Genomic DNA, 10,467 nt, shown 5'->3' with positions numbered 1-10,467 from the left:
CCAGCAGATCAGATTCTGAGAGATCCACAAAGGGAGGGAACACATGTCCCCAGAATCTGACACAGTATCAGCCGGTTGTAATTATCTGCTGCCTGTTTACAAATGTCCAGAAACATCTGGAAGGAGCATAGCCAACTGATCAGGGTGGCCTCTCTGTGGCTGGAAAAAAGGGAATTCATTGCTTACTTTACTGGACCAGTTTTTTAATTAGGATTAAAAAAAAGGTGATGAAACCGATCATTCTTGGGGCTGTGAGGCTCAAATAAAATGAAGCCAGGCAGGGACAGGGAAACGGAAAGTAGGGAACGGTCATCATACCAGCAACCTTGACCTCTCCCACCCACAGACCTGCTCCCAGTACACAGTCCCCAAACTGGGCCCAAACACCATCAATATATTTATTAAAACCAAAGCAGAGGGAACAGAGCTATTAGGAAGGCAAATCAAAGTGCAGATTGGAGGGTGGGGCAGAGCAAGAAGTGGGGTGGAGGGGGCACTTCAAATGCCACAGGAAGGGCCCCTGTGGTCTGGGCTTGGGGGGGGAGGCCCTTCACCCCACCCCTCCCGCCCACCCTGTCAGTAAAGGTCCCCCACTCACCTCTCCCATCTCACATCCATCCTGGGGGCAGCTGGGGCCCTGCAGTGACCCCATGGGGAGGGACCACCCCCTCAATCCACCCATGGCTGTCAGTCAGTCAGTCTGTGTCTCCCTCCCTCACTTTCCGAATAAATAAACCACTCAGGCCTCAGCTCCTTCCGAGTGGGGCAAAAAACAGCTCAAGGACCCCTGCCCTCGCTCAGGGGGTAAGGGAGTTGCGGCACCAGTCCCACATCCCTCCTACCCTTTGCTGATGCCCCAAGCTTGCCAAAAAGGCCTTGATAAATAAATAACGCTCCATTAAAGCTTCAATCAGAAAAACCTTTAAGACGATAGAAGTGCTCTCGCTGTCCTGCCAACAAGCAGGCCAAGGCCTCGCCACCTGGCCTGGTCAGCAGACAGGATTCTGGGGGCAGGTGGCCACCCTGGGCCTCGTGGGGCCCCTGGAGCAAGAAGACCAAAAGTGCAGTTAGAGCCCCCACCACGCGCACACATGGACTCATGCACACACACGTGGACACACTGGGGCGTGTTTTCAGTGCACGCACAGATGTGTTCACCTTCATTCCCCGGGACATGCACACACACATGCTCACACACCACTCACCCCGTGGACACACACGTCGGGGGTTGGGTGCATGCACAAACACACCACAAACAGAATTCCCTTCCTGGCTTGCTCAGCCTCCTGGCAGGAGCCAGACTCCAGAGCTAGAAGCCTCTGGAGGTAGGAGAGAGGGGCATAAATTAAACGTTTCCAATTAGGCTAGGACGGCCAGGGGCGGGGGGCTCCAGGGCTGCAGAGACGGGGTGGGCATCTCAGGAGGCCCTGGTCCCCCTGAGCCCCGTCAGAAATCCAGGGGAGTGAGGTCCCCAAAGTCACAGTCGAAGAGGTCTCTGATGCCCTCACCCTCCTCGAGGCCAAAGTGGTAGTCGAGGGCCTCGTGGGGGGGGGACAGGGTGATGAACTCCTCGGGGAGGAGGCCGGAGAAGTCCTCCTTCACGTGCTCCAGGAGTGAGTCGGCCGCCACGAGCGGGGATAGGCGGTCCTCGTCCACGGGGGCCCGCAGGCCGCCCATCCGGGAAAGCAGAGGTTCTGGGGAGACGGGTGAGCATCACAGGCCGGGGACACCCCCGGCGGGGAGGGGCTGACACACCTGCCCCCCCACCTGGGAGAGGGGCCCAGCCTACCCCGCCCACCCAGCCTTCACCAACCTTGCTCCAGGCTGAGCAGAGACTGACTGGGATCCGTGGCAGGGGATGAGCGGGGTGATGGTGGTGGCGGCGGCACCGCACTGGCAAGCTCAGCTGTCCTGTCCTCCTCCCCCGAAGCTGCCCCCTGGGACGGGGTCTTTCCAGGGCTGGTTCCACCCACACTCTCCTCAGGGCACAGGAAAACGTCGATGGGGCCTTGTTTGCTCTTAAGGGAGATCTGAAAGTTCTGGGTGGAGGTAGCAGGCAGGGTAAACTGAGGCTCAGCTGGACTACCAGCCCAGCCCAGTTCATCCTGGTCCAGTCTAGACTCCCAGGTCTCACCTCCGAGGAGTCCACGGCTTGGAGCTGGGTCTCGGGGGGGGCCTTGATCACCATGACCATCTGCTCTGCAGGGTCTGCGATGCTACGAAGGTCCTGGCAGGTCACATAGGCCAGGGTTGGTGGAGTCAAGGACCACGTGATCTTTGGCCTTTGGGGGCCACCCACCCAGACACCTCAGAAGGCAGAGCCCATCCCTGCCTAGTCACTCCTGTCCTCTGCATTGCCCACTCCAGGGCCTGGCACATGGTCTCAAGCAGATCTCATGCCCTTGAGCCTGTTTCTACATCTGTACAATGAGATCACTCTACCTATTGAATCTCAAGGTAATGACAGCTGCCTATAATCATTTCATAAAAATTACTTAAATCCAGGCATAGTCCTAAGAATTTATTCTGACCCATGACCTTGATGTCAATTTGTGTGTGTGTGTGTGTGTGTTAAGTTGCTTAGTCATGTCCGATTCTGTGACCCCATGGACTATAGCCCACCAGGCTCCTCTCTCCATGGAATTCTCCAGGCATGAATACTGGAATGGGTTGCCATTCTCTTCTCCAGGGGATCCTCCTGACCCAGGGATCGAACCCGGGTCTCCCACACTGCAGGCAGATTCTTTACCGTCTGAGCCGTTATCTCCAAAATGTATAAACATAACTTCTTTCAAAGTAAAGTTTCTATTTTTGCAAATAAAAGCAACTCTAACCTTGAAGCTACAACTAGGTACTGAATCCCTGTATTAAATGTTATCCCTGTGTTAAATAAATCAGTTATTACTGATACTAGCTTTTCTGGTTTTAATCTGTACAGCTTTGAAATAGGATTGTTTTTCCCCTTTTCCAGAGGAAGCTGAGACTCAGAGAGGTTAAATAACTTGTCCAGTGTCACACTGTGAGTGAATGCTGAGCCAGGACCAGTATCCAAAGCCAGAACCCTCTCCTGAATCCAGGGCCCAGGGTAAGGCCCTCCACTCCCACTTGGATGGGGCCCTGGTGACCCTCCAGGCAGTTCAAGGATATCGCTGGCTGTCAGCATCCTCAGAGAGCAGACGCAGCTGGGTGCTGCAGATGTGGAGCAGGTGATCCAGCTGCTGCTCACTCTCCTGCAGTTGCTGGAGGTCCTGGGTCAATCCTTCAAGCCGCCCGCTGATCCCCACCGTTGCATGGCTGCCTCTGCCGGGAGGCAACAGGAGGGGTCAGCAGCTCCCAGCCCCTCTTTCCTGGAGCTGTGACCCTCAGCAACCAGTCTGCTGCTGCCCCCTGCCCCTCACGGCCTGACTCCTCAGCCAGGCTTCCAAGGCAGACTGGCTGGGTTCAGAGTTGGGCCTGAATGTCTGTGAACACCCACGTGGCCCTTGTAGGGGGCTGGGTAAGTACGCAAGGATAAGACATGCCGTGGAACCCTCTGTAGTTGAGCAAAAAGACATGGATGCGTTACATACAAAAATGGAAGCATTTGTAAGACATATCAAGTGAGAAGAAAATAAATAAATAAATCTATGTAGAATGGAATATTTACCCAAAACTGAAAACGCAGATGTGTCAGAGTGGAGTAAGATGACCGGGGAAAGAGGTGAAAACGGGAAAAAAATACTAAGAATTAACCACAGTAAAACAGCTGTGTTAGCCAAGCTCATCAACGGCAACAGAAGCCAGAACAGTGGTCACCTGGGTGGTATGAGGAAGGGACAGTGTCTGGGAAGAGGCACAGGGGAAGTTTCTGGGGTGCTGGAAATGTTCCTTATCCTTATCCAGATGGTGGTTACCCAGGTGAAGAAATGGAAAGTTGAGCTGAGCTAGATATGTAAGATTTGTGTTCTTTCCTGCATCCATCACCTCACGGAAGCCAGCTCTCCTCTCTAAACCTCGGTTTGCCCAGCTGTTAAGATGGGGACGCAGGCAGCCACAGTAGGTATGGCTCTCAGCTCCTCTGGCCCGGCCCACCCCGGGCCTCCGCCTACCCTCCTGTCCCGCCGGTACCTACAGCCACTGGATGTGGTTCTTGGACTTCTTCGCGATGAGGTGGATGCCCTCCAGGACGTTGGTGATGTCGTAGATGCGTCGTTTCTGCACCTTCAGCACCTCGGCCGCCCAGTTCAAGTCGACCACTCCATCAGCCGAGCGGCTCAGTAACTCCAAGAAGCGTTTGGTGGTCAGGTTCAACGATGTTTCGTAGCGTGACTTCTCCCCTGGGGACTTCACACCTGGGGGCCAGGCAGGACAAGGTCCCTTAGCACCACCCCCAGCCACACTGGGCTCCCTGGCAACGGCAGGGCAGGAGGATGGTAGGGTGGGGGTGGGAGGGGGCAGATGGTTCCTTCCCTTTGGTGAGGCCAAGCAGGGAGGCCCCATGACTGCTGCCTGCCAATCACAGCATTCCTCTTCCGGCTGGGGAACTTCCCACCCGCTAGGGCTTGGGGAAGCCATGCCAGGCGGCCACTCCAGCTGCCCCTTGGGGCCCCCCGAGGTCTGGATCAGACCCAGGCCTGACAGACCACAGCTTACTCTGCAAGCATGCCTGTCTGTCCATGCACCCTCAATGTGGGTCTGGCCAGGGGGCCTGCCCAAGCCCAAGCCCTGGGGGTACCTTTTCCTGGGTGGCGGCCTCTGCCCCGAGCTGGCCCGCTGCTCTCAGCCAGGTATTGATGGTCAGTTTCCAGGTTCAGCCTCCGCTTCACCTATGGCAAAAACAATGGGAGGATGCCCAGTAACCAGGACAGTGGGGCCACAAGAGACCTGGCTGAAGACCGGGTGCTCCTGGGTAGCCCCCTGCCCCAGTCACTCTACCAAGACGCCCAAGAGTGTGAGTGAGGGGGAGGTCCCAGGCAGCATGATCCTACCCCACAGGACAGAACACTCAACTGGAAGGCAGAAGTTCAAGCCCCAGTTCCGCCACTACCTCCCTGGGGGACCTATGTAGTCTGCAAACTTTTTGCTTCTCCTCTTTTCAACAGATGGAGCCTAACGTTCCCTTAAGTATGGGCCCAATCTGGTGACTCGCTTCTAATGGACAGAATGTGGTGGAAGTGACGGTATGTCACTTCTGAGACAGGGTCGCACAGGCACTAAAGCTTCCTCCTTGCCCTTTATTTGATCCCTCCCTCGTGGTTGGAGCTAGCGGCCATGTCACATAGGCACTCAGATAGCCCTAAGGAGGCCCAAGTGGCAAGAAACTAAAGCCCCGCCCCCAACAGCAACATGGGCAGGCTTAGAAGCATATCCTCCAACCCTGGTCATGCCTTCTGATGACTGCAGCTGGGCCAACATTTTGGCATTAACCTCAGAAGAGGTCCTCAGCCAGAAGCACCCAGCCAAGTCACGGCTGAATTTCCCACCCTCAGAAACCATATAACAAATGTCTGATGTTTTAAGCCCTTGGGATACTGATCCCCTGAAGTGAGTAACTACCTCTCTCTGGTTTCTGATTTGTCTGTGAATAAGGCAGCAGAATCATGGCCCCATCTTACAGGTAGGACAACCGAAGCCCAGAAAGACTCAAGGTGATACAAGCAGGAAGTGCCAGAGCCAGGATTCCTGCACGAGAATGGAGACTGCCCTGGGGATTTCAGAGGCTTCTCCCTCATATCCTGACGCAAACCAGCTATAACTGCCCCTCCGCCACCCACAGGGTTTCCTGAGCTAGAACCTGGTTCAGGCCCACCCACTGCCCTCATCGCATCTAGCTGCCAAAATTCCCGTCACCACAGCCACCAGCACCTCCTATCTGGACCACCCGGCTTGTCTTCCCGCTGGTCTCCCTGCCTCCGTCTGTCCCCTGCACCTTAGTATCCTCATCTGCCACCACTTCTCCCACAGGAAGTTCTGCTGAGCTTCTGAGTTTCTTCACAGACCTGCACCGCCAAGCCTTAGCCCATGCTGGTCCCTCCCTGGCTGACCCTTGCCTCCCTCGCTCCGAGTTCACACCAACGCTTCCCCCTCCAGAGAGGCACCTTACCCATCACCTCAGTCTTTCCAATCAGTCGCGTGATAGAAACTGAGCCTCGCAACCGTTTCCCACATGGTCTCTCGCCAGAAATTTCTGCAGCTGTTTGTCTCACCCAGAGGCCAGGGAGCCCCTCAGAGGCGGGCACTGGGTCTGAATAATCTCTGCACGTAAGGTCTGGGCATCAGCATGTTTGCTGAATGAACCGCCCCACATGCTGCCGGACTCAGACACACCCTCTCACACAGGCACCCATAGATTTTCTCAGGTATCTGCCAATATCAGAGCTAATGCATGCTGAGTGCTTCCTGTGTCCTGAGCACTGCTAGGTAACTGCTTCACCTGCGTGTGATCACCCACAACCTCCAGCCGCCTTGCAGCAGGGGTTCTGATGACTTCCACTTCCTGAGGAGTCTGCACCTCGCAGAGGTCACACAGTGAGAGGTGGAGTCAGGATTCGAACCTTAGTGGGCTGGGCAGAGGCTCATTCGGAAGCCAGGCTCCCACAAGCCAAACCACAATGTACCCGCTCTCCAGCCTCGCCCCAAAGCCCTGAACCCTAGCATGCTCCAGCCAACCGCACCTTTTGCCTCCTTCCTGCCCCCTCAAAAGGATGCCCGAGCTGAAGGTGGATCCATGCCACACTCAGGCAGACAGATGCCCGTCTCTGCCGCTGTTCTCCAGAGATGCAGGCACAGGGACCCAAAAAGCAGGGATGAAAGAAATCCAGATGACTCAAATACCTATCCATGGGAGAGGCCACAAAAACTGGTTCATCCAGCCCTTGGAATACCACACTGCTGTCAAGAAGGATGGGGGCAGGTTGATACAAAACTCTCCCAAAGACATATTGACAAGAAAAACATGGTTATGAAGCAATGCATTTATGTGATCCCTTTTGGGGATTAAAAAGCTCATGAAACCATTTTCTCTGCTTCAGTTTGTATTATTATAGAATCCATTTCAGTAGTAACCTTGGTATCAGGGCGAGGACCACGAGGAATTGCTGCCTTGTCTCTAAAGCGGGGATGATGTGCTATTGGAACACAGAAGTAAAGGAAAAACTTCAATTTCTAGAACTTTAGAAAGATGTCATAACCACCTTAAAAAAAGAAAAAAAGCAGGCTCTGGAAGAGAAAAAAGGAAAAATGAATGGGGCTGGGGATCTTGTCCCCCTCAACTTTCTCTTCTTCTATAGTAAATATGTATTATATTCAGTTTGTTTTTAAGAGCCATGACAACGGGGGAGACGTGGACAGGAAGAGCCGGGAGTAATGGGTGAATTGCACAGAGCCTTGTAGGCAGGAGGTACTCAATGAATGCTCACTGTGCAGAAGCTGAGCCTGCAGCTTGTTTCAAGGACTGCCCCCAAACAGACGCTAGTGCAGAGGGAGAGTGGAGGCCACGGCTCAGACAGCCAGCGGCTACTCACAGGCACGTTAGGGGGTGTTGGACGGCAAAAGCTGAGCGCATGTTTCTGAACTACAGCAGCAAGGTGGTACCAGGCCCTAGCCCTGCTCACGGCAGAAAACGCGTACTAGCCCTTAAGTACTGTGATGGAAGAGGCTCTTTACGTGCCTCTGTGCCTAGAACCTCAGAGGCACTCAATAACAACTGCTGAATGAATGGAATGCTCAGACCCAATGAGGCTGCCCCTGACACCCCGAGTGTGGAGCAGAGGGCAAACCTCCTGATCCCAGTCCCTGGCTGTCCCTCTAAGCCTGAAGCTCCATTGCCCAAGGGCAGGGCAGCCCTAGGCCTAAGCACCTGTCAATCAGCTAAATAGAGGCTACTGGATCGGGCTCCAAGCTGGTACCTGGAGGGACAGGTTGCTGGGGTATAGGAGACCAATCAGGGGACTGACCCTGTGCAACTTCCCTCCCTCTCACTTAGGAGGAAGGGACCCTGGGCTTCCTTCAATCTCTATTAGCATCTCCAGGAAGTAAGGCATGCCAGCAGTTAACCACTCAGGAAATCTGGACTGGTCCCACCACTCATGAGCTGACTCACCAAGGAAGGTTCTAACATCTCTAAGCCTCAGCTTCCCTATCTGTAAAACGGGAAAGTTGTTGACAGGGTTAAACGAGTTAATTGGGTAAAGTGCTTGGCACATGGCCTAACTCACAAAACAGTCTCAAAACAATGGTGCCTCCTATTGTTATTATTAGCATCTCAGTGATTCCGGAAGGACGGACATACTGGGCAGGGGGCCAAAGGGGTCGGGGGAACCTTGTTGGGGTGTCTCAGGGACCAGCTGCTACCCAGGCCTCCGTCAGCAGTTGGGCTTCCACCTCCTTGCCCTGGGCCCTGTCTCCCGCCTCAACTTGCTCAGCCAACTGTGCTGAGACCCCATCCTGCCTGCCCATCCATGCCCTAACTCTACCCACAGGCTGCACCAGTCAAACTGGTCTCCACACCCTGTCCTGCAGCCCACAGGACCAAGCTCTAGGCCTCCGCCCCCACCTTCCCCCCTCCCCCTAATTCAGACACCTCTCTGGGCCCCCTAGTCTCAACTGTCTTTAGCCTCTTGCTGTGCAGGGAGCACTTTATCAAGGGATCTCCCTGGAGCATTTACTCTCTCCTGGCACTGGGGGCCTCCTCTCCAGCTCCCAGAGGCTTAGCCCACCCAGGACTTCCACTGGGGCCCGGGGGTCTGCCTGCCTGATTAATGAGGTTCCATGGCAACCAGGGCCTGGGAGGGTGGAGGGTGGCAGATGGAAGGACAGGCAGAGGGAGGGGATCAGCAGCTGGCCCACTCACCCCCGCCCCTGCAGAGAAGGCCTCCCAGCCAGGCAGCCTGTCCCCAGAGGCCCGGAGGGCCAGGCCTGCACCTGGCAGTCCCAGAGGCAGGAAGGAGGTCTCCTCAATGGTTCTTCTATGGTCTGGTCCCAGAACACCCCAAGCAGCCATGCCCACCATCCAGCCACAAGTTCTGGTCTGAAGCCAGCAGGCCTCAGTTTAAATCCCACTTGCAGCCTTGTGACCAGGGGGCAAGCCACTTCCCCTCTCTGGGCACAGTTCAGATGAGCACAGTGACAACACCGAGCTCACAGCATGGATGTGAGTTTTAGCTGCCTTGAAGTTAGCCAGAGGCCTGGCATGCAGTCAGCGACAGCTGAATACACGTGGACCATTATTATCATTGAGTCTGCTCTGGCGAGGAAGCTGAGGCCCAGAGCACAGAGCAGCAAACAAGGACTGGCCCGAGGTCACCCCGCACCCCAGGGCGGAGCCCTGAGGCCCAACCCAGACTCGGCACCGCCCAGCCTGGGCGCTTCAGCCCACCCTCCCCCGCCCCCGCTGCCGCCGGGCCAAACATCGTGCCCCGCCCGGGTCTGCGCGGGGGTCCAAGGCATGCACTCGGCCCAGTGTCCCTGGTGTCCGTACCGGCGGGCGGCCGAGCGCGGGGCGCGGCGCGCTGGGTGTGGGCCGGGGCGCCTGCGGCGTGGCGAAGAGCAGCAGGTCAGGGTCCCGGGGGCCGGCGGCGGGTGCGGCGGGGCCGGCGGGGGCCGGCGGGGCGCTGGCGTCCTGCGCGGTGGAGATGATGACGATCTGCGAGGAGTCGAGCAGCCGCAGCGCGCCGGCCCCGAGCAGGGCCTCCAGCGCCGGCGCGCAAGGGCCGCCCGCGGGGGCCCCGGCCACGGCCATGGCGCTCACGGCCCGCGCGGCGCGGGTGGCAGTCGGCGGCGGCGGCGCGGGCCCATGGCGGCAGGTCGAGGCGAGGGCTAGATCCCGCTCCGGATCCCGCTCCGCCCCCGGCCGCCGCTGCCTGCAAAGTCCCGGCCACTTTTACGCGCCAAATCCTTTTTGCCGCGAAAGAGCCACGAGCCGCCGAGCGCTACCACCATTGGCTGCCCGAGCTGTGACGGAGGCGACGGCGACGGCGCCCATTGGCTGCAGCGCACCGTGCCGGCGGCGGAGGGCGGGACGGGGCGGCGGCGCGAGGCAGCACGGCCAATCCGGGGTCGGGGCGCGCGCAAGCTTTGTCGGGGCGGTGCCAGGCGCGTTCGCACTCCCCGCCCTCAGAGGGGACGGCCCCTGTCCGAGGCGTGGTGGCCCCACCCCCTCCCCGACGCACCCCCATCTGCCCGATGCCTCTAAGTGGAGACACTGAGGACAGAATGTGCATTAAGCATATCTCAACGTCAGCAGACCCCACGTGACTCCGAGAACTCACCTGTGGCCCCAACACCCTCGGCCAGATCTCTAGAAACTGCCACTCCTCTCTTCTGGGTTCTCAGGCCCACCTCCAAGCTCCGGCCACATCTCCCTCAACTTCCTCACCAAAGCCGTTCACTTTCAAATCGTGTGCCCATCCTATTCCTCTCACCCAGAGCCCAAGCAGAAGGGAGCTGTCAGAAAATGGGGAGGAATGTCTGGCCCACTACAGCTCTGGG

At 57.1% G+C, this 10,467-nt stretch overlaps 1 protein-coding gene across 1 annotated transcript; it reads right to left on the bottom strand.

Annotated features, from left to right (window-relative positions):
• Positions 1 to 384: 384 nt before the first annotated feature.
• E2F1 (E2F transcription factor 1) lies at positions 385 to 9,759 on the bottom strand. The gene is made up of 7 exons (XM_045162638.1): positions 9,458 to 9,759; positions 4,715 to 4,805; positions 4,112 to 4,331; positions 3,148 to 3,300; positions 2,135 to 2,249; positions 1,814 to 2,039; positions 385 to 1,694 (listed from the first exon to the last, which is right to left on the bottom strand). Exons 1-7 carry the CDS (start codon positions 9,716 to 9,718, stop codon positions 1,447 to 1,449), a joined length of 1,314 nt encoding a protein of 437 aa, XP_045018573.1. The 5' UTR covers positions 9,719 to 9,759; the 3' UTR covers positions 385 to 1,446.
• Between the last annotated feature and the right edge of the window lie 708 nt (positions 9,760 to 10,467).

Source organism: Bubalus bubalis, chromosome 14 (assembly GCF_019923935.1).
Source record: "Bubalus bubalis isolate 160015118507 breed Murrah chromosome 14, NDDB_SH_1, whole genome shotgun sequence".
Lineage (NCBI taxonomy): Eukaryota > Metazoa > Chordata > Mammalia > Artiodactyla > Bovidae > Bubalus > Bubalus bubalis.
The sequence above is the reverse complement of the archived record's forward strand: the minus strand, read 5'-3'. Positions and strand labels throughout refer to the sequence as shown.

Bases quoted from the DNA above. Each gene is read 5' to 3' on its own strand.
- E2F1 (XM_045162638.1), bottom strand. From the start codon at position 9,718: ATGGCCGTGGCCGGGGCCCCCGCGGGCGGCCCTTGCGCGCCGGCGCTG. The intron at 3,301-4,111 runs GTAGGTACCGGC...GCCTCCCGGCAG, and splicing joins AAGAACCACATCCAGTGGCT to AGGCAGCCATGCAACGGTGG. The intron at 1,695-1,813 runs GTTGGTGAAGGC...CCGTCTCCCCAG, and splicing joins TCTGCTCAGCCTGGAGCAAG to AACCTCTGCTTTCCCGGATG.